We start from the raw sequence: 24,204 nt of genomic DNA, 5'->3' as shown, positions 1-24,204 counted from the left end.
AGAGAAAATATAAGCTATATATTTTGGGGCTGAGGGAGACAGCACAGTGGTTATGGAAAAAAGGCTTCCATGCCCGAGGCACAAAAGGTCCCAGGTTCAATCCCCAGCACTACTATCAACCAGAATTGAGCAATGCTTTGGTAAACAAACAAGCAATATATATATATATATATATATATATTTTTTTTTTTTTTTTAGTCTTCTTTGTCCCCACCCCACAGAAACTAAGGTATAATAATGATGATAACCTGACAAGAGAGGATTTTTAAAATCTTAGGACAATTTCTAATTTGAAGGAACTTAACCTATACAGAATTCCACAAAAGTTAAATATTTAAATAATCGTTTATGATGTTAGTAAAAGAGATTAGGTGAGTCTATGATTAGTGGTCAAATATATTATGGAGGCTAGTAAGCAATATAGCGCCAGCTGTCTGAATGCTGGTTAAAGGCTTTATTGTTGTCAGTTTTCAGATAAAAGAAGGCTAAAGAACAGAGAAGCTTAGTTTTTATCTAAAGCACAAAGTCATAGGAAATCATAGTGCAGTGACCTACTTCATGCCTCAGAACGTCTGTGCTCCAAGCTGGCATCTAATGTGACTCCTTAAAAAGAAAGATTAAAGAGGACCAGTGTAACACTATCTTAAGGGTTGTCTCTAGTCTGAAAAAAAATGAGTATTAACTCAGGTGGCTAGAAACTGGAAGATTGTGTTTAATTTTAGATGATTGCGCTCATCAATATTCCTTGAATAGATGCAAGGTTACATTTTTTCCCCTTTTTTTCTTTTCTACCAGAGCACTGATCAGCTCTGGTTTATGGTGGTGCAGGGGATTGAACCTGGGACTTTGGAGCTTCAGGCTTGGCAGTCTGTTTGCATAACCATGATGCTATCTACCCCTGCCCTCAGGGATACATTTTTCTCCTTTTATTTCGACTCCTCTAGGTGGTCCAGTTAAAATTTTAAGACACATATGTGCATCTTATATATACATGTATCTTCTTTCTCATACTTTTAATGTTAAAATTTCAAGTATAAAGACAAGTGAAAAAGCATAATAGTTATGCAAAACACATTCATGCCTTGGGCTCCAAAGTCCCAGGTTTAGTCCCCTCCACCACCCTATGACAAGCTGAGCACTGCTCTGACCTCTCTCCCTCTCTCTCTCTCTCTCTCATTAAAATAAAATAAAATTTTTTTCTTTAGTTTTATGGGGCTGGTTGGTGGTGCACCTGGTTAACAGTGCACAGAGACACAAGTTTGAGTCCTTGGTCCTCACCTGCCTGGGGCTAGGTGGAGGGGGAAGCTTCATGGACAGTGAAACAGTGCTGTGACTGTCTCCCTCTTAAGTTATCCCTGTCACCTTCCAGAATAAGTACATGATATTTTTAAAGTTTTCTAAGTATGAAGACATTAAACTATTTTGTATCAGTCCGTTAGTGTACTAGGTAACACAGGATAGTCCAGTTTTATTTTAATTAAATAGTTATCACTCTGGAGTCTTTAATAAGCTATATGATGTTTAAAATGTGTTTACTCTAACTTGTTTAAATGTTTACCGTGGACTTATGCTTTATCTGTAAAAGAAAAAAAATCATATTAATTATTATGATACCAGAGGGGTTTTTTTTTTTTTTTTTTTTTGCCTCTGGGGTTATTGCTGGAGCTCGGTGCCTACACCACAAATCTACTGCTCCTGGAGGCCATTTTTATCCCTTTTGTTGCCCTTGTTTTTAAAAAACTTTTTTTATTACCTTTATTTATTGATTGAATAGAGACAGTCAGAAATTGAGAGGAAAGGGAGGGATAGAGAGGGTGAGAGACAGAGAGACACCTGCAGCCCTGCTTCACCACCTGTGAAGCTTTCCCCCTGCAGGTGGGAACACCAAAGGGTTTTCTGCTGTACACAATTTGCTCTCAGAATTGCATGTTGTAAAACACATTAAGAATCCTTAAATCAATACTTAACAAAGGCAAATATATGCATAGCCACTCTTTATTAATCATTAATTACATAATTAACTATTTTTCAGACTTCCAATTAAAACTCCCAGTAATTACTTTTTACATCATCCAGTATAGATTAAGTATACACATTTAAGTACATTTTTAATCTTTAGAAAGAAATTTCAGGATATTTCTTGAGGCAGTGGAAAAGATCTAACGACTTTTCTTTTTTAAAAAAGATTTTACTTTTTAAAATTTTTTTATATTTATTTATTTATTTTCCCTTTTGTTGCCCTGGTTGTTTTTTCATTATTGTTGTAGTTATTATTGTTGTTTTTGATGTCGTTGTTGTTGGATAGGACAGAGAGAAATGGAGAGAGGAGGGGAAGACAGAGAGGGGAAGAGAAAGACAGACACCTGCAGACCTGCTTCACCGCCTGTAAAGCGACTCCCCTGCAGGTGGGGAGCTGGGAGCTTGAACCAAGGTCCCTGTGCTGGTCCTTGTGCTGTGTACTTAACCCGCTACGCTAACGCCCGGCTCCTAAGATTTAACTTTTTAATGAATTGGACAGGAGGGAGAGAGAAAGAGAACCAGAATATATTGTGGTACATGGGCTGCCAGGGACTGAACTAGGAATGTCATACTTGAGAGCCCAAAACCCTTGATCCACTGTGCCACTTCCTGGACCACTACTGCTTAGTAAATCTAGTTACGAAATTAAGCGAAAGAGGTGTCACTTTTAGTTTCATGAAAGCCTGCCCATAATACTACCTGAATACTGTAAAATTCTCTCCTTTCAAGATTCACCTTATTGACCATAGATCCGCTTCTCTTACTTGTAGCTGCATGCCTGCAAATTTGCAGAATGTGACATAGTATCTGCCTTTATGACCTGGTCACTAAAAGAGCAGAAACCTCTTGGCTCCTGTGTTCTAGATACAGTTCTAGACTTAGAGGGTGAACTGTGAGCAAAACAGAAGAAAATCCTTTTGCCCATCTGACTTTTGCTAGAAATGGTAAGTGTAGAGAGAGCAGAGCAGATGATTTAAAAATATATATATATATTTTTTTTTTCTTTACTGATGTTAATTTGAGAGAGAAACAGAGGGAATAAAACAAAGAAAGAAAGACCAGGACCAGAACACTGTTCATCTCTGGCTTACAGTGGTGCTGGGGATTGAACATGGGACCTCAGTGCCTCAGACATGAAAGTCCTTTCACAGTCATTATGCTGTCTCCCTAGATCCCCCCCCCCCCCAAAGATAAACCTGAGTGGTTATTTTATTTTACTTTCCGTTTTAGCCAAAGCATTTCTCAGCTCTGGCTTATGGTGGTACTTTAGATTGTACCTGGGACTTCAGAGCCTGAGTCAGCCTGAAAGTTCTTTTGCGTAACCATTATGCTGTCTCTCCTGCCCGAGACATAACTTTTTAAAAATTTATTTATAAAATGGAAATATTGGCAAGAGAATTCCATAAAATTCCCACTGCCAGACCTCTGTATCCCTTGAAAGCTTTCCTATTCTTTATCCCTCTGGGAGCATGGACCCAGCATCATTATGGAAGGCAGAAGGTGGAAAGTCTGCCTTCTGTAATTGCTTCTCCACTGGACATGGGCATTGACAGGTTGATCCATACTCCCAGCCTGTCTTTCTTTCCCTAGTGGGGCAGGGCTCTGGAGAGGTGGGGCTCCAGGACACATTGATGAGGTTGTCTGCCCAGGGAAGTCAGGTTGGTGTCATGATAGCATCTGGAACTTGGTGGCTGAAAAAACATTAGGATATAAAGCAGAGCAAACTGTTAAATAATCAGGAACCTAAAGGCAAGACTATAGCAGATAAGTTTTGGGGTCTCCCATTTTGGAAAAAGCTAGTAGGTCTATTTTGGGTCTGTTCCATGTAAGTACCATGCACGACTGGAGCTCCGATATTTTTAGATATATTCCAAGGGACTTTACTAGTTTTTGCCGGAGCCTGACAGCTAACATGCAGGTGGGACAAAGATATTGCCTGGGAAGATGGTGTCAGAGTTGGAAATAGGTCTAGAAAGCTGGATCAGGGAAGAAGAGACATAACTTTTAAGTAAAGGTTATACTGTTTAGATGGTGGGACTGGAAAGGTAGCATAATGGTTATGCAAACAACTTTCACGCCTAAACTCTGAGTTGTCAGGTTCAGTGCCCACCACAGCCATAAGCCATGCCGAGCTGGGCTAGCTTCACGGGCAGTAGAGAGAGACGACCAGGGACTCACGGCTGAGTGGTACGCAGTTCAGCCTTTATTCATGTGGAACACAGCTCAATCTAAGCTATCTCTAATCACAATCCTGTCCTTATATATCCTGAGGTGGAAGTGTCAGGTCTTAAAAGGATGTACGTAGGATAGGGGGTGGGGAGAAGGAAAAAGTGTGCAAAACAGTGAGGATTAAACCAGTGCCCTGGAGGCAGGGGGTGCTCAGTCAACAGTGGTTATGTAAATAGAATACAGTGTTAAGCAGGGGAGATTAAACCAATGAAACAGAAAGGGTCTTAGAAGCAGAATTTAGGGGGTTGGGCAGTGGTGCAGTGGGTTAAGCGCCAGGGACCGGCGTAAGGATTCCGGTTCGAGCCCCCGGCTCCCCACCTGCAGGGGAGTCACTTCACAGGTGGTAAAGCAGGTCTTCACAGGCGGTAAAGCAGTGTCTATCTTTCTCTCCCCCTCTCTGTCTTCTCCTCTCTCCATTTCTCTCTGTCCTGTCCAACAACAAACAACATCAACAATGGCAATAATAATAACCACAACAAGGCTACAACAACAAGGGCAACAAAAGGGGGAAAAAGTGGCCTCCAGGAGCGGTGGATTCATGGTGTAGGCACTGAGCCCAGCAATAACCCTGGAGGGGAAAAAAAAAAAAAAAAAAAGCAGAATTTAGAAGCATATCAACAAAGCCAGGGCTAAGAACTGCTTTAGTTTGAAATATATATACATATATACACACACATATATCATGAAATAAATGTAATTAATAATGAAGACTCACAGAAGATGGTGGTGATTGTGAAAGGTATCTGACACCTTGTGTGGTATTTGAAAGAAGTAATGGTCTAAGTCAAGTCGTGGGAAACAGTTTTTCCAAGTAGAAGGGAGATAAGCTGTGAAGACAGTGAAGTAAGAGGAAGCCTGACACGTTCAAGGTGTAAGGAGGTCCACATGACTGTCTGAGCAAGGAGAACATAGGCCCTGAGGTCATAGAGTTCGGTCTGATGAGAGGAGTTCTTTCAGGATGTGGTAACTTGGAATGGAGGGAGTAGAAAACCTTTGTAAAATTGTGAGCAGGTCAAATGACCTGCTATGGCTTTAAATAAATCACCTTTACGATTTATGAAAAATACAGATTAAAAGGGAGCAAGTATGAAGCAAGAAAACCAGTTAGACAGCTAGTATAATAATCAGGAAAACTGTAACCTTTTATTTTATTTTATTATTTTTAAAAATATTTATTGATTTATTCCCTTTTGTTGCCCGTGTTGTTTTTTAAATTTTTTTAAATATTTACTTATTTTCCCTTTTGTTGCCCTTTTTTTTTTTTATTGTTGTAGCTATTATTGTTGTTGTTATTGATAGATAGGACAGAGAGAAATGGAGAGAGGGAGGAGAGAAAGATAGACACCTGGAGACCTGCTTCACTGCCTGTGAAGTGACTCCCCTGCAGGTGGGGAGCCAGGGGCTCAAACCAGGATCCTTACACCAGTCCTTCCGCTTTGCTCCACGTGCGCTACCGCCGGACTCCCTATTTTACTTTATTTTTACCAGAGTACTCACTGTTCAGCTCCGGTTTATGCTGGTGCAGGGGATTGAACCTGGAGCATTGGAGCTTCAGGAATGAGAGTCTCTTTGCATAACCATTATGCCATCTACCCCCCCCCACACACACACACACTCTGTAGTCTACTTTTTAGAAAAATGCAAATATGCACAGATAGACACAACTTGGTGTTGAACTTCACGGGTTCTACATGTAGGTTTTGACCTACTTACTCTATAGCCCTGGAAAATGATACTGAGATTATAAGCTTGACGAAAGCAAGGAACTAACCTCAACACCAACCTCAGCACTGAAGAAAACTTTCAATAAAACATTATACCCGGGCTGAAAATAGCTCCCTGGATACAGCGTGTGCCGTGTCCAAGCTCCAGCACCACACAGGAATCGCCGTGGCATCTGAGGACAACCAGTGCTGTGGTGTCTCTTCCTCTCTGACCTGGAAGTGGTGAAACCATACACGTGCAAGGCCTTGGCTTCGCCAAAAGTAAATAGAGAAGGAAGTAAATGAGTGCGAAAAGGTCCACAGTGGAAGATAGCACAGTGACTACAAGTCTGGCATCAGCATTAACCAGAGCTGAGCAGTGCTCTGGTTTAAATAATAATAATAATAATAATAATAATAATAAATACATGTACTTTATGAAAAAAACACAAAAATGTAGAAAGTAATAAAAATAACGTAACACAGATGTACTCATCTCCCAACTTTGTTGTATCTTAATACTTTGCTATAAATTCTTCCACTGTTTTTGCAGAAAGCTTTAGAAATAGCACTTAAGGGGAGTCGGGCTGTAACACAGTGGGTTAAGCTCATGTGGCGCAAAGCACAAGGACCGGTGTAAGGATCCCGGTTCAAGCCCTGGCTCACCACTGCAGGGGAGTCGCTTCATAGGCGGTGAAGCAGGTCTGCAGGTGTCTGTCTTTCTCTCCCCCTCTCTGTCTGCCCCTCCTCTCTCCATTTCTCTCTGTCCTATCCAACAGTGATGACATCAACAGCAACAACAATAATAACTACAATAACAATAAATAAACAAGGGCAACAAAAGGGAAAATTAAAAAAAAAATTTTTTTAAGCTGTTCTTTTAAAGCATAATGGTTATGCAAAGAGACTCTCATGTCTAGGCTCTAAAGCCCCAGGTTCAATGCACCACCATAAGCCAGAGCTGAGCAGGACTCTGGTAAAAAAAAAAAAAATTAAAAAAAAAAAAGGCCAGTGAGGGTGGGGGTCAGACTGGCCCCCTTTGCCTTTTTCTGAACCCCTCTCTCCAGCTGGCTGTGAGGACTGTCCTGGCCTTCTGCCCCCCCCCCCCCCCCCGTGGTGTTTCTTCCCAGCTCCTGGAATCAGAAACCAGGGGAGGGGCGCAGAGTCCGCTTGGCCCTATCTTTGTGTTTTCTTTTTCTCTTGTGTTTATTTGTTTGTTTGTTTTCTGCCTCCAGAGTTATCCTGGGGCTCGGTGCGTGCACTATGAATCCACTGCTCCTGGCAGCCATTTTCCCCATTTTATTGGCCAGGACAGAGAGAAATTGAAGAGAGGAGAAGGAGATAGAGAGGAAGTGTTTCCGCCTGCAGGTGGGGAGCCGGGCTCTGGAACCTGGATCCTTGAGCAGGTCCTTGCCTTAGTAGTGCTGTATGTGCTTAACTGGGTGCACCACTACCCAGCCCCTCAGCTGTCTCTCTTCCCTCCTCTGTATCTCCCCCTTCCTTCTCAATTTATCTCTTTTTGTATCCAATAAAAAAATAAAAATAAACTACATATGAAAAATAAGAAATGAGGAGGGGGAAGAACTGAACAGATACTTCTCCAAAGAAGATTTTCAGATAGTCAGTAGGTATATGAAAAAAATGCTCACAACCACTGATGATCACAGAAATGCAAATGAAATGTGGCACGATCTCGCCCCAGTGAGAATGGACCCATATCAAAGAACGTAGAAACATCCAGGGCCAGCCAGAATGTGCGGATCGACCGGAATCCTTCTATACTGCCGGTGGGAATGCAAATTAGACCAGCCCCTAAAGAAGATAGTTTGGATATTCCTGAAAAAAAGAAAAATTAAAATCAACTTATCACACGACCCAGCAATTCTTCCTCTGTTTCTATCTAAAGAACACAAAAAAACGCCCATCCAAAAAGATCTATGTGCTCCCTTGATTGTGGCAATGCTATTTGTCATAGGCAACATTGGGAAGCAAAACCGAGATTCTCCAGCTTTAGGCGGATAAGAAGTCATGGCACATCTACTCACCGAACTGTTACATCTGATGGCGTAGTCTCCTTGGCGGCAGCAGGCTGAAGGAATAAGCCTGAAGGAGAAGACACCTACTGAATGGATGACCTCACCCCCTGATGGCATTTAAGAAATAAAGCAAAGGGTAATACAGGAGGAATCCTCAATGGACGACAGTCTGGTCTAGCAGATTCCAGGACATGGGGGACAGAGGGAAGGATTATTAAGAGGAGTTTGGGGTGAGTTGGTAGGTAGCGCAATGGGTTAAGCGCACATGGCATGAAGCGCAAGGACCCGCGGTAGGATCGCGGTTCGAGGCCGGGGCTCCCCACCTGCAGGGGAGTCACTTCACAGGTGGTGAAGCAGGTCTGTAGGTGTCTGTCTTTCTCTCCACTTCTCTGTCTTCCCCTCCTCTCTCCATTTCTCTCTGCCCTATCCAACAATGATGATAACAACAATAATAATTACAGCAACAATGAAAAAAAAAAGGTCAACAAAAGGGAAAATAATTTTTTTTAAAAAAGAGGAGTTTGGGGACCTCCTACAGTATAATAACATGATGGTTTGGCGGAGGGTGAAATGGACTGATAGCTAACCTGGGCAAATGTATGCCTGTGACAACAAAAATTCCGTAGCTCAACGCTTCAGCTTCATGAAATGATAATGGATTTGAGAAAAAAATATCTTGCGTGGGAGAAGCAATAGAAAAGAGAGCAGATGAGGAAAAGAGAAAAATGAAAATACTAGATTAGAAAGAAGCAAATCCAGGTCAAGAACAGAAGAGAATGGAGCCAGTCAGTGGTGCACCCAGTTAAGTGCACAAAGTGCTAAGTGCAAGGATACTCCCAAGGGCCCGGGTTCGAGCCCCTGCTCCCCACTTGCGGGGGGGGGGGGGAACACATCACAAACAGTGAAGCTGGTCTGCAGGTGTCTATCTTTCTCCCTCTCTATCTTCCCTTCCCCATCTCAATTTCTCCTTGGCTACTGAATGAAAAAGAAAAAGAAAAAAAAAATCCACTAGGAGTGCTGGATTCAAATTGCTGGCACTGAGCCCCAGCAGTAACCCTGGAGGCCAGAACAACAACAACAACAACAACAACAAGTAGATTCCAAAATGAATACTAAAAAATAGTTTTTATATTACTTTGAGTTTCAGAGGTAATTAAAATCCATTTTTTTCTTGAATTATTCATGAGCCCATTGATCAGCTACCTTTGTTCTGACTGACATAGATACTAAAAAACCCCAGGAAGGAAACAAAATATATGGCATCCTTAATTGGGAAGTACATCATTATTTTGTGCACATGCAAGAAATTTGCCGCCAGTTCAGTATGACATACCACTTCTCTTACTGTATATTTTAAGATCCATTCTCATGTTAAAATGTGGCAAAGGACAGTTTGTCTAAAAACTGATGAAATTCAGTATTTAGAAAGCTCCTACCCTTCTACTCCACCTGCCTTTGCCCAGCCGATCTTTTCTATATACATATAGTACTTTCTGTCTTCCCAATAGTGTCTTTCAGGGACAAATCAGGCCATACTTCCTTCATGAGGCTCGTCTAGCTCCTTACATTTTCTGTGAGCGTGCTTCTTTCGTCCCTCTCTCAATTTTGAATTATTTCTTTTTAATAGAGAATCTAAAAGAAATAAGAGCCGAGCGATTCTGCTTTCTCTGCATCATCTGTTAACATTATACCATCTGCCCTAGGCAGTAGGCCTAAACCTTCTTTCTTGCTCCTCTTGCTTTACACTTTTTTTTTTAATCCTTTTTATTGTTCTTAACATTTTTCACCAGCCTCCGCTCATTCTGGGCTCTCACTTTCCTTATAAGATGTCTCTCCTCATCTCACACCACTTTTATTTCTTGTTCACATGCTTTTCTTTGCATGCTCACCTTTAAAAAAAAAAAAACAAAAAAAAACACAAGTCTCTTAAAATTCTGAACTTAGAATAAACACTCCTCAGACAACCAAACTGAAATCTTAAAGAGGCCACATTATCAGAGTGCCTGGCTTTTACAGTGTCAGAATTTCACACATTAAAAAACGATCCCCTTTTCAAAAGATCTTCCTCTCCTAAGATGATTTCCACTGTGGCATCATTTATCTATTTTCTGTGAACTTGAATCACTCACCTGAAGTACCACTGTTTCTAGTATTCCTTTAAATTGTTTCTAATTATAGTGACTTCAGCATGATAGTTTATGTTTGAGTTCTGCATCATTGAAAAAGCAACATACACAATGTGCTTCCTAAGTAGATGGCATATTATACTTTTAGGTTATCTTTCTGTCTACCTGTCTGTCCTCTCTCATGAATTTTTAAGTAGCTAGGACAGTCTTGTTAACTACAGTCATTGGGCTATACATCATATCCTGGAAGTTTGTACCTTTTTGTCCACTTTTATCCAATTCATGAAAATTTTCAAACATACAAAAAGTTTTAAGAAAGCATTATGGTGAACAATAATAAAGTCACTGCCTAGGTGTTGTAATGGACATTTGCAAGAATTGTTTTATCACTAAATAAGGAACAAGGGTGCTGAATAATAGTTACAATAGTTAGTAAAAAAAAATTAATTTAGAGAGAGTAAATTAGAATGATGACATGTTGAAAATCAAAATTTCTTAAAAATCTAGTAAAAGGACAAACCTTGTAGGATAATGTGTTAAATTATAAGAAGCTTTCAGACGTAGAAAGTTCAGTCTGACAATTCTTTTTTCAATTTTTTTATATTTTATTTATTTTCCCTTTTGTTGTCCTTGTTTTTTATTGTTGTTGTTATTGATGTCATCGTTGTTGGATAGGACAGAAAGAAATGGAGCGAGGAGGGGAAGACAGAGGGGGAGAGAAAGACAGACACCTGCAGACCTGCTTCACCGCCAAAGTGACTCCCCTGCAGGTGGGGAGCCGGGGGCTTGAACCGGGATCCTTACGTTGGTCCTTAAACTTAACCCGCTGCGCTACCACCCAACTCCCCAATCTGACAATTCTGTGGCAAGAACATAGACATCGACTCAGAACTGTGGAGAAGTCTCAGCCTTCAGCGCCATAATCCTGAGGTCATCAGAGGAAGGTCCCAGAGCAGAGGAATCTTGGCACAGATGCATTGGCTTACCTCAGAGGCTGTGCTGGCTAAGCACACTGGGGTCTATTTCACCCCGACAAGCTGCAGCTTTGCTTGTGGAGACTAAAGATCTCACAAAAGTGTTATACATCAGTTTGGACTTGAGTGAGACTGAGTGAAAAGAAATTTGTCTTGTTTTGATTGTTTAATTTGCTTAGTTTATTTTTTATTAGTGAGTTAGTGTTGATTTGTAAAATGACAAGCTAATAAAGGTACAACTACACCTTGTTCCCACCACCAAGGTCTGTGTCCTCATCCCCTCCATTGGAAACTGCAGTGCTTCTCCCAAGGTCACAGATATGGGCTGACTTTTTTTTTAGTCTTTTTTTTAAATATTTATTTATTTTCCCTTTTGTTGCCCTTGTTTTTGTTGTAGTTATTATTGTTGTTGTTAATGATGTCGTCTTTGTTGGATAGAACAGAGAGAAATCTAGAGAGAAGGGGAGACGGGGAGAGAAAGACAGACACCTGCAGACCTGCTTCACCGCTTGCAAAGCGACTCCCCTGCAGGTGGGGAGCCAGGGGCTCGAACCGGGATCCTTACTCCGGTCCTTCTGCTTCCCACCAGATGCGCTTAACTGCCTGCACTACCGCCTGACTCCCGACTTTTTTTTTTTTTTTTTTTTTTGCCTCCAGGGTTATCGCTGGGGCTTGGTGCCTGCACTACAAATCCACTGTTCCTTTAGGCCTTTTTTTTCCTTTTGGTGCCCTTGTTGTTATTATTATGTTATTGCTGTTGTTGTTGTTGGATAGGGCAGAAAGAAATGGAGAGAGAAGGGGAAGACAGAGGGAGGGAGAGAAAGATGGACACCTGCAGACCTGCTTCGTGGTTTGTGAAGCGACTCCCCTGCAGGTGGGGAGCCGGGGGCTCAAAGAGGGATCCCTCCAAAGGTCCTTTACAGCTGTGTGTGCCTGACCTCCACTGGGTTGACGATCTATAACTGTGTATCTATATAGCTATATCTTTTTTTTTTTTTTCCCATTATTTTCTACAGTCCTGTCTTCCATTACTACTTCTGAGTGTCTTTCTCTCTCTCTTTCCTTTTCTCTCTAATAAGGGAAACAGCGTCTAACATACTCTGATGTTTTCCAGATTTGCACCCCTTTCACTGATGGTGCAAAAAATAAGATCCCTAGTGACAAGACGCTTTGGGTCCTGGTGGGATTGGGGTCCAGGGGCATCTAGTCTTCTTCCCCTATTATTATTGTTTACTTGAGGAAATGCTTTTGTTTATAAGACTATTATTGTACCAGAGATACAATTTCATATTTGCCTCCACTGTCAAAGTGGTTCTCTTCTTCCTCTGCCACAGGGCCCTGGGTCCCCAGCCTTTTTTCTTTCTCCCTCTTTTTTTTTTTTTGTTAGTTTATTTATTTTCATTTGTTTATTTTAATATTGGGCAATGACAGATGTTGAGAGGGGAGGGGGAGATAGGGAGAGAGACAGAGAGACACCCGCAGCCCTGCTTCACCACTTGTGAAGCTTTCCCCCTGTAGGTGGGGACCAGGGGCTTGAACCTGGGTCCTTGCGCACTGTAATGTGAGCGCTTAACCAGATGCGCCACCGCCTGGCCCGCTCCCTATTTATTTATTTATTTATTTATTTATTTTAACCCGAGGACTGATTAACTCTGGCTTATGGTGGTGTAGGGGGAGTGGGGTGGATTGAAGCTGAGACTACTGAGCCTCAGGCAGGCAGGAGAGTCTGTTTGCATAACTGTGTGCTATCTACCCCTGCCCCTTGCCCTTGAGCCATCCCCTTACCCTCAACCCTATTAGTCACGTCTAAACAACAGACATTGACCAGAGGCTGACTGATATTTCATTTTTGTCTCCTAAACCCCACACATCAGCGAGGTTATCTAGTGTCTGTCCATCTCCTTCTGACTCATCTCACTTAGCATGACTGCCCTCCATCCTGGCCGCGTTGTAGCTTCCCATGCTGTCTGTGTGTTCCATGTGTTACAATGTTTAATGCCCTCAGTACTTCCATACTGGCCTACACTCAGAGTGTCATATCCCGCTTTGTATTGTGAGCACCGAGATGGCAAGGTCACTTCCTCTCACGAGCTTCATTTCACTTTGCTACCATATGCCTGCCTGTCAGAATTCCCTCACCACCAGGAAAAGTTCCCGCTCACGAACATGTCGGAATCTAAAGTGATTTTTTTCTCATTATTTCTTCCACCTGATAAAAGATGAAATGTCTCCTATAGTAGTGACTTAAGCTTTTCTAGAAAAGAATTTGGTTGTTGTTTGTTTGTTTGTTTTGGATAGTTGAAAACCACAGTTGAATCACTACTTTGCCATTTTATGAAAAAAGATACCTTTGTACTAATTCACAACTAACAACGTAAAATGCTAAATACTAGCTTGTTATGACACATTTTTGCATAGAAAAACATTACAAGCAGGGCCAGGTGGTGGTGCACCTGGTTGAGCACACACGTTACAAAGAACAGGGACCCAGGTTCGAGCTCCTGGTCCCCACCTGCAGGGAGAAAGCTTTGCAAGTGGTAAAGCAGGGCTGCAGGTGTCAGTCTCTCTCCCTCTGTTTCCCCCTTCCCTCTCAGTTTCTGACTGTCTCTGTCCAATAAATAAAGATAATTTAAAAAAGAAAAACACAGGAGTCAGGCGGTAGCTCAGCGGGTTAAGCGCAGGTGGTACAAAGCTCAAGGATCAGTGTAAGGATCCCGGTTCGAGCCCCCGGCTCCCCACCTGCAGGGGAGTCGCTTCACAGGCGGTGAAGCAGGTCTGCAGGTGTCTGTCTTTCTCTCCCCCCTCTGTCTTTCCCTCCTTTCCCCATTTCTCTCTGTCCTATCCAACAACGACGACAACGATAATAACTACACCAGTAAAGCAACAAGGACAACAAAAGAGAATAAATAAATAAATAAATTCTTTAAAAAAAAAAAAGAAAGAAAAACACACCATGACTTTTCCAACAACCTAGTAAGTTCACAGCCGAGCATGTATATCTAAAGACACTGGAGTGGACTAGAAATATGAAAAAAATAGAAGACACCTTCTCGTGTAAAGAATACTTGAGATCATTTCCATTCACAGCTATTATTACAAATGAGCTCCAAAGGCAGATGTTTTCTACCAGGAGACAGACAGAGGCTTTAATGAACTTTTTTTTTTTTCTTTTTCGATTTCTAGCAACTCCGTTCCAATATCCGAGAAATGGAAAAACTTTGTTTGAAAGTCCGAAAGGAGGACCTGGGCCTTCTAAAGAGAATGATCGAGCCTGTTAAGGAAGCAGCAGCAGCAGCCACGGCAGAATTTCTACAGCTACATTTGGAATCTGTAGAAGAACTTAAGAAACAGTTTAATGATGAAGAAACCATACGACAGCCTTTGACCAGATCCGTGACTGTTGGTGGTAACGTACTATATTCTTATACTTGAGTCTGGTAATGCACTTCACCAAAGCTATTTACAAGGAAATCAGGAGCCCTACATCTAGGTCACCATCCAGGAGTTTCTCGGTAGGCTTTCTTTTTCCTGTATCCTTAGTACCTTACACCGAGTATAAGTGCAAACCTGACACATAGTGAACTGGGCGTAAGCGTTTTATTAAATATGAATGCTTATATAACTTTTCAGACGATTTTAAACTTCAGATTTGCTATACTTACTTCACTCTCATATAAACCAGCACCCAAACTGGAGCAGAAAAGATGTCAGTGTTGGGGGTCGGGCGGTAGTGCAGCGGGTTAAGCGCATGTGGCGCAAAGCGCAAGGACCGGCGTAAGGATCCCGGTTCGAGCCCCTGGCTCCCCACCTGCAGGGGAGTCGCTTCACAGGTGGTGAAGCAGGTCTGCAGGTGTCTATCCCAGGTGTCTATCTTTCTCTCCCCCTCTCTGTCTTCCCCTCCTCTCTCCATTTCTCTCTGTCCTATCCAACAACGAATAGCATCAACAATGGTAATAATAATAACCACAACGAGGCTACAACAACAAGGACAACAAAAGGGGGAGAAAATGGCCTCCAGGAGCGGGGATTCATGGTGCAGGCACCGAGCCCAGCAATAACCCTGAAGGGAAAAAAAAAAAAAAAAAAGATGTCAGTGTTCAATCCTTGTTTGAAGAGTTTGTGAGAAGAGCTTTTTTTTTTTTTAAAGAAACTTTTATTTTATTTATTTATTTATTTATTTATTCCCTTTTGTTGTCCTTGATGTTTTATTGTTGTAGTTATTATTGTTGTTGTTATCGATTCCGTCGTTGTCGGATAGGACAGAGAGAAATGGAGAGAGACGGGGGGGAGAGAAAGACAGACACCTACCTGCAGACCTGCTTCAGTTGGGGAGCCGGGAGCTCGAACCGGGATCCTTAGGCCGGTCCTTGTGCTTTGCGCCACCTGCGCTTAACCCCCTGCCCAACCGCCCAACTCCCGAGCATTTTGTTTGTTTGTTTTTATAATTTTGGAGTTACCCTTGACATCATATGTAACAGCACCAACAAACTGACGCCAGCTGTATGCCATCGTTATCTTGTGTGCATGTGCAGAGAAACCGAGTACATGGTCCCATGTGATTATGTGGCATCTCACTTGCCCACACGTTGTGACAGTTGTGGTGGCAGGAATCACAGTCAAGATAAAGGGAAGTTTCTGAAAAGAATGGCCGGTATGATTCATGCTTTAATTTTGAATTGTCCATCTTCAGCAGTTTGGTAGCAAACAAACAAACAAACATGAGTTCTAAGAGTTTACTCCTCACAGTCTGACGGTGCTGGGCTCCTTGTGTTGTTTGTGTTTCCAGAACCTTTTGGACTCAAGAGACTTGTGTGTAGATGTCACCAGAGGACTTTGATTATTAGAAAGCAGTTAACCCATTTTGCTGCCAGTTAGTTTTCTCCCTTGGAAGTTGAGTGGTATATGTATATGCATATGTATGTGTATATATATACATATAATGTTGGCAAAATTTGAGGATGAAGAGCAGGGGTAGACAGCATAATGGTTATTTAGAGAGACTCTCATGCCTGAAGTTCCAAAGTCCCAGGTTCAATCCCCTGCACCACCATAAGCCAGAACTGAGCCGTGCTCTGGCAAATTTAAAAAAATAATAATTGAGGATGCATGTGTATAAAGGAAGTAAAGATTGGGACAGAGCCTGAGAATGAGAGCAAAGAAGTAGTGAGTGACATCTACTTTCCAGCTGTTCTATATTTCAAACCTCTCAGCTCAGGGAGCATTGAATTGACTAATTAGCAATTGCCACTGGGGAGGGAAAAAAATAGAAAATCAAGCCTCTGAACTAGTACTGATTTAGTTTAAAGAATTTCTCCACCTATAAAACCCCAAACCTCAGCTATACCTATATTTAAAACAATATGCAGACTTTCAAATCCTGAATGGGCTGCTTGTCAGATCACACTCCGACTTTGAATCCATTTCAGAAGCAGTTAAGACAACTGTTTCACCAAGTGTGAGAGCTACAGCCTCTGTCATTCTATAGTTGTCAGATCCTGTGCTCTCCTTTTTACTCACGTTGGCTTTGGATACTCATTGTAGTAGTGACAACCAATAATAATCAGAAAAGGAAAAAAAAGAAAGAAAGAAAGTCATTTATTTGCATAGAAGTGCCTTAAAATACTTTTCCCATGAAAAATTCCATTTGATTCTAAATAAATCGGTTGGAAACATCAGCAGAGATTCGGGAAGAGTGTTGCTGCATTTCCACCAGTGAAATACAAATGCAAAAATCGTTTTTCTCTTACAGATAGAAATAACACATGGGATAGGACTTTGTATGTTCCCTGGAGAATGAAAGAAGTTTATTCAGTGTAGGGGAAAGCCCTGATCGTTTTGCTGTTTCTTTTGTCTAGAATCTGAGAGTCACTTAAAACAAATGTTCTCTGCCAATCTTTGTTCGATCTGAGAAACTCCCTTCTGTCTCACTTGTCTTTCTAGTTTCATTCTTAGCATATTGCTTCCACCAAGGAAGTTATTAGCCTACAAATCTGACTCGTATTTAGTAAGGTGCATGGAGCCATGCAGAGCAGACCCGTTTTCCTCTTAAGCACTGACTTCCTTACTCCCTGCTCGTAACACATACTTCACTGAACCCGGAGGAGCAGAATTTTATTACATCTGAAACAAGTAGTCACAAAAGAAAAAAAATCAGATCTTAAAACAATTCAATTTTAGGCCAGCTTGTCGAGTTTAGTGAACTGTGACATGTACTGAGAGGCTTTACGAAATAAATTGGTGACACCATGTATTGTTCAGCTATTTAGATCACTGTATTATATGTCATTCTGTGTCACATGTACACAGTATTACATCATTGGATATTATTTGGGTTTCAGTTATATCGTTCCTGTTGGTTCCATATTTTTTAATATTTGTTTGTTTTGGATAGAAACAGAAGTAGGGGAGAGAGGGAGGGGGAGAGAGAGACACCTGCAGTGCTGTCTCACCACTTGCGAAGCTTCCCCACTGCACACAGGGACCAGGGCCTTGAACCTGGGTCCTAGTGCACTTCAGTATGTGCACTCAACCAGGTGTGCCACTGCCCAGCGCCTGGTTTTAATGGTCAAATTTTCCCTTACAGCCAAATTAAGCCATCACTTAGAGGTCATTCTATTTTGATAGGTCTATGGAGATTATCAGGAAATAAATATCACCATGCTTAAGCTGCCAGATACACATAACAAATTCAAATACTATTTTTTAGTTAATTTAAATTTATAATAGAACTTTGTAGTAAAGTATAGCTTGTTGAAATTTCTTAGATAGTGTGTTTTCATTCTTTGTAGAGTTACTAGCTTTTTGAAATTGGAGACAAAGGGAAAGACAGAATGTATTTGAACATGTAGAGAGGAGAGATTAACTAAATTTCTTGATATTTGTCACTTCATTGAAAGCCAGGAGACAGGTGGAATTTCAGAGATGATATAACAGTGCTTTGGCGCCCCCCCATAAAGTGTATAATACAAAAATTGGAGTCGGGTGGCTCAGTGGCAGGTGCCAGGTGTGACAGACACTGAGTTTATTACCTGGTGCTGAATGAAATTCACAGAGTCAGAGACGGAGCTAAGGGTGGAGCACACATCCTTAACATTCTGAGTCCCTGGGGCTGAATATGGGCACACACACAGAGATACACACACAGACACACACACACATACACAGACACACAGATACACACACACAGATACACAGACACACACAGATATACACACACACAGACACACAGATACACACACATAGATACACAGACACACACAGACAGACACACACACATACACAGACACACACAGACAGACACACACACACATACACACACATACACAAACACACAGATATACAGACACACACACAGACACACACACATACACAGACACACACACAGACAGACACACAGATACACAGACACACACACACAGACAGACAGACATACACAGACACACAGATACACACACAGATACACAGACACACACATATACACACATACACAGATACACAGATACACACACACAGATACACAGACACACACAGACAGACACACACAGACAGACACACACAGACAGACACACACACACATACACAGACACACAGATACACAGACACACACAGAGATACACACACACAGAGATATACACAGACACACAGATACACATACAGACACACAGATACACACACAGACACACACACTCACACAGACACACACACACAGACCCACACACTGGGATCCTTACGCTGGTCCTTGAACTTCCCACCATGTGCACTTAACCCACTGCCTGGCCCCTGTGATTTTTGTTTTTAATTAAGTGCCAGGGAGCAAATCCAAGGTCTCACATACATGTATGATAGTATCACTAAGTTGCCTTTCTGACCTTTTTTTTTTTTTTTTTGAGTGATAAAGGGAGAGAAGGAAGGAGACAGAGACACCAAAGCATCACTCCACACCCACGGAGTTCCCTTGGCACTGTCCCTGGAGCTCTCATGTGCTGAGGAATATAGAGCCCTTAGTCTCACACTCCTCTGAGCCGCCTCAGTAGTGGTTTTTTTTAAACGCACGCAGGAATCAGTGAATTAAATTGCAAACTTAGCGAGTTTCCTTCCTGAATTGCTAGTCACGCCTTGAGCTGATTAGTGATGTTTAGAGCTGTCAGTCCACAGCAGGGATTTCCATGGAAAAGAGAAGAGATGGCTTTGTTCTAAGACTCCATTTGAACTAAGACTCATACGCAGTTTGGTTTCAAGTGAGACGTGAATGAATTACACGTTTCTTTTTACTCAGGGAAATCTTTCATGTTTACTTAAAATGTCAAACATTTCACACTGCTTCATTTTTTTTTTTTTAGATCAAGAACCCATGTATGCTAATCTCTGCTTATTTTTGTTGTATAGCCTCATCTGCTTCATGCAGATTCTCTTTTAATTGTACAAATTAAATTTCTGACTTTAAAAAAAATCTTTAGGGTAGACTTAGTGTTTATAAAGTTCTACTTTACACTGGGTCTGTTGACGATAACAGTTAAACTTAGCCATCGCCATCTTAAACATGTTGGATTTCTTATTATAACAGAAGTTTTAAGTCTAAGATAGATCTTAGAGTAATTCAGTCAAGTTCAGTGAAGTGAAAATGAAAGTATTCTTATATGCTAACGGACGTTGTAGGGTGACTCTTTTAAGCCTTTGTAAAAATCAGAGAGCTTGCCATAATGCATTAAGGCAACACTCAGTATCTGAGGATTTTTGCTCTTAAGTTAAAGAAATGTAGGGGTCAGAGAGATAGATCACTGGGCAGGGCTTATGCCTTGTGATGCATACAGCCTACAGCCTAACTTTGAGCCCTGGCACAACATGAAAGATACCCACAGCACTAGGGGAAGACCCAGTACTGTAGTACCTCCCCCCCCTCCAACCACCAATTGGAAGGAAAGGCAGCCTGGGCACAGCAAACTCACATAGGCACAGGCATGACCCAGGCTACACACACAAATGCATGTGCACAAATGTATGTAGACCGATTGAAACTCAAAGTTTAAAAAGCCATCTTGAATCTGATAGCACTTGGAATTACTTTTTGTAGTCTGACTAACTATGCCTTTCAGAAATCATCCAGCAAGTTTTTCCTTGATTGTTGAAACATTCTTACATCTTGGAAGGCTCATCTAATAATGCAGCCTTATAAAATGCTATTCTGGGGACCAGGCTGTGGCACACATGGCACAAAGCACAAGGACCCACACAAGGATCCCAGTTCAAGCCCCCAGTTTCCCACCTTCAGGGGGACCGCTTCACAAGCAGTGAAGCAGGTCTGCAGGTGTCTATCTTTCTCTCCCCCTGTCTGTTTTCTCTTCCTCTCTCGATTTCTCTCTGCCCTATCCAATAAAACGAAAAAGAAAAAAAGGGGGGCTGCCAGGAGCAGTGGATTTGTTGTGCAGACACCAATAACCCTGGAGGCAAATAAATAAATAAATACTGTTCTGTTACAAGCTTGAATGAAAAAAAGTTGAGAGACAAGATGGACTTCAACATGTAATGACTAGTTTAGAGGTAAATCAGGTGCCAAGTGTCCCTGTGATTCCCTTGCTGATAACCACGCCTTCCAGAATTCTCAGCGCCTGCCAAGCAACGCCGGGTCTCTCCATGACCTTAAGGCCCCTCCTAGCCGTCACTCATGACTCACTGTTCTTTTTACTTTATACTCTGGGGAGACCAAGTTGTTGGCGTTATGTTACGTTTCTCCTTTGAAGACATTTTACTTGGTGGTCTCTCTACCTAGATTTACAGGTATCTGATTTCCCTGGTAAGATCACCTTTTCCAAGACACCATCTCATAAGCTGCACATGACATAAAACATGCCACCTCCAGTTTAGAACACACACACACGCACACCCATACTATGGAGTCATATAGTTCCTAGGATTGTCTCTTTGTCTAACTCTTCTAGAGTATAAATTGATTAAGAACAGTATACTGGGTTTGCTTTTGTTCTTTTAAACATTGCCAGGGTTCCACCACAGAAAAACTTTTTCTTTTTCTTTTTTTTTTTTTACTTTCTTTGTTTAATTTTTATTCATAAAATGGAAATATTGGCAAGGCCATAGAATAAGAGGGGTACAATTCCACACAGTTCCCACCACCAGAACTCCATATCCAATCCCATACCTTGAAAGCTTTCCTATTCTTTAACCCTCTGGGAGTATGGACCCAGGGTCATTGTGGGGTGCAGAAGGTGGAAGGTCTGGCTTCTGTAATTGCTTCCCCACTGAACATGGACATTGACTGGTCGATCCATAATCCCAGCCTGTCTCTCTCTTTCCCTGGTGGGGCAGGGCTCTGGGGAAACAGAGCTCCAGGACACACTGATGGGGTCATCTGCCCAGGGAGGTCTGGTTAGCATCATTGTAGCATCTGGAACCTGATGGCTTGAACATATAGAGCCATACAAATTGTTGACTGATCAAGAAGGGGAGTGGGAAGCTTAAAGGTTCTGATGCTTGATGCTAGAAAAGGACCTGAGATTGAGGTGACAGTGTTTTCGGACTGTTTTCGGGATATAAGGAGTTGTACACGTGTTAACAACAGTATTTAAGTCAATAGAATGGTGTTAAAATGTAGAAAATGGGGAGTCGGGCATAGTGCAGCAGGTTAAGCGCACATGGCGCAAAACGCAAGGACCGGTTTAAGAATCCCGGTTCGAGTCCCCGGCTCCCCACCTGCAGGGGAGTCGCTTTACAGGTGGTGAAGCAGGTCTGCAGGTGTCTATCTTTCTCTCCCCCTCTCTATTTCCCCCTCCTCTCTCCATTTCTTTCTGTCCTAGCCAACAACAATGACAGCAATAACAACAATAATGATAAACAACAAGGGCAACAAAATGGAAAATAAATATTAAAAGAATATTTAAAAAAATAAAATGCAGAAAATGAGACTTGAGTAGGTTTAGAGAGTGATTTTCAGGATGAACTTAAATGCACTGAGTTAAAATGTGTCTTTTATTTTATTATCTCAAGATAGGAATGTTAAGCTAGCAAAACAACTTTTTCAGATGAAAAGAGAGGGCTGGTCACGAAGGGCTGGTGTAAGGATCCCAGTTCGAGCCCCCGGCTCCCCACCTGCAAGGGGGTCTCTTCACAGGCAGTGGAGCAGGTCTGCAGGTGTCTGCCTTCCTCTCCCCCTCTCTGTCTTCCCCGCCTCTCTGTCTTATCCAACAACAAGGGCAACAAAAATGGGGGAAGGGGAGTCGGGCAGTAGCACAGCAGGTTAAGCACACATGGCGCAAAGCACAAGGGCTGGCTTAAGGATCTCTGTTCGAGCCCTGGGCTTCCCACCTGCAGGGGAGTTGCTTCGCAAGCGGTGATGCAGGTCTGCAGGTGTCTGTCTGAAGCATTGGTGATTCAGTGGTAGAATTCTCACCTGCCACACAAAAATGGGGGAAATGGCCTTCAGGAGCAGTGGATTCTTAGAAAAGAAATGAGAGAGGGCTGGTGAGATAGCACAATGGTTATGCAAAAAGACTTCTGTGCCTGAGTCCCCAAAAGCCCCAGGTTTAACCCCTCAACACCACCATGAGCAAGAGCTATGTCTTGGCTTAATTAATAAAATAATTAAAATAAAAAGGAAACAAAGAGAGAGGAAGAGAGGAAACGCTACAGCTTCTCTGCAGTGTAGTGGGTCGCAGGCTTGTGCCCGGGGCATGGATCTGACAGAGCAAGAACCCTATGCAGGTCGGCCGTCTTGTCAAGACAGGGTTTATTTATTTGCTTGTTTGAAGGTTCATTGATCGATGGAGAGAGGCCATCTCTCCATTCTAGCATGTGCAGTGCCAGGGATGGGGCTCAGGGTTTCACGCCTGCAAGTCCTGTGCTCACCTGCTGAGCCTCCTCAGAGCCAGCCCTGACAACAGCCACTCGAATTGCTCCCTCTCCTCTCTGGCCGCTGACACAGCACACAGAGGATGCTCGCAAGATGGTCTGAATCAGAAATACTCTTTTTTGAATTCACAGTATGACTTCTGCCACTACCATAGAGCACATCTTTTGTCATTTTGCACTCGCACCACAAAGCCTTCTAATCGCGTTTTTCCTTTTTACCAGAGCCCTACTCAGCTCTGGCTTATGGTGGTATGGGGGATGGAACCTGGGACTTGAGAGCCTCTGGCATGAGAGACTGTTTGCATAACCATTATGCTATCCACCCTCTACACTCTAGTTGCATTTTCAACTTCACACTTAGTCTATTCTTCACACTATAGCAATGATTCATTTTCTAGCTTTGCGATTTGATGATGGCGCCCTCCAGTTTATTAATATTATGATTACTACTACTACTACTGTTACTACTAGTATTATTATGGAACCAGGACCTGATACATACCTAATTTCACCTCTCCAGACCACCTGCAGACAGTCTGTCTTTCTCTCCCCCTCTCTGTTTTCCCCTCTTTTCTTGATTTCTCTCTGTCCTATCCAAGAACAATGACAACAATAACAACAACAACAATGATAAAAACAACAAGGGCAACAAAAGGGGGAAAAAATGGCCTCCAGGAGCAGTGTGGATTTGTAGTGCAGACACCCAAGCCCCAGCAATAACCCTGGAGGCAAAAAAACTAACAATTGGTTTTTGTTTTTTTAACTAGTCTGCACACAACCTTCCCGTGAATACATCTACCATTATAGGATGATGGATCTCTTGCTTAATTCTAATCCATTTAGTGAATGTCTTGCCCGGTAGTTGTCTTATGGGATTGATTCACGTCATTGCCTTCCTAAGCAAGTGAACGAACCTTAAGCAGGGGCTGTGTTCCCCCAGGAGCATTTCCTGCTGCTGCAGCTGACGACCCTCAAAGTTTGACTCAGCTACACGCACTGCCTGAGATTCCTCCAGATCAAAATGCTGCAGAATCATGGGAAACTTTAGAAGCGGTATGTTAAAGGGAAAAAAAAAATTTTTTTTTGTCTTTTTGTTACCTGTGAGACAGAAAAATAAATAATTTCCTCTCTCTCTCTCTCTGCCTCTTTTTAAGGATTTAATTGAACTTGGCCAGCTGGTGACTGATTTCTCTGTCCTAGTGAATGTAAGTATATAACTTTTCTGGGCTCAGAGCTGGTAGACAATAGGAGTTTTGAT

At 42.1% G+C, this 24,204-nt stretch overlaps 1 protein-coding gene across 3 annotated transcripts in view; it reads left to right on the top strand.

Moving 5' to 3' along the window:
- Positions 1 to 24,204, top strand: part of STX17 (syntaxin 17) — a 75,250-nt gene that overhangs the window by 23,309 nt on the left and 27,737 nt on the right. For all 3 annotated transcript variants that reach the window (XM_060199103.1, XM_060199102.1, XM_007525530.3), the window contains 3 exons: positions 14,271 to 14,493; positions 23,887 to 23,999; positions 24,101 to 24,151. In XM_060199103.1, the coding sequence (XP_060055086.1) occupies positions 14,271 to 14,493; positions 23,887 to 23,999; positions 24,101 to 24,151 (387 nt within the window). The remainder of the gene's footprint in view (positions 1 to 14,270; positions 14,494 to 23,886; positions 24,000 to 24,100; positions 24,152 to 24,204) is intronic.

This window comes from Erinaceus europaeus, chromosome 10, assembly GCF_950295315.1.
Source record: "Erinaceus europaeus chromosome 10, mEriEur2.1, whole genome shotgun sequence".
Classification (NCBI taxonomy): Eukaryota; Metazoa; Chordata; class Mammalia; order Eulipotyphla; family Erinaceidae; genus Erinaceus; species Erinaceus europaeus.
Note: the sequence above shows the minus strand (reverse complement) of the source record. Positions and strands in the feature narration are given on the sequence as shown.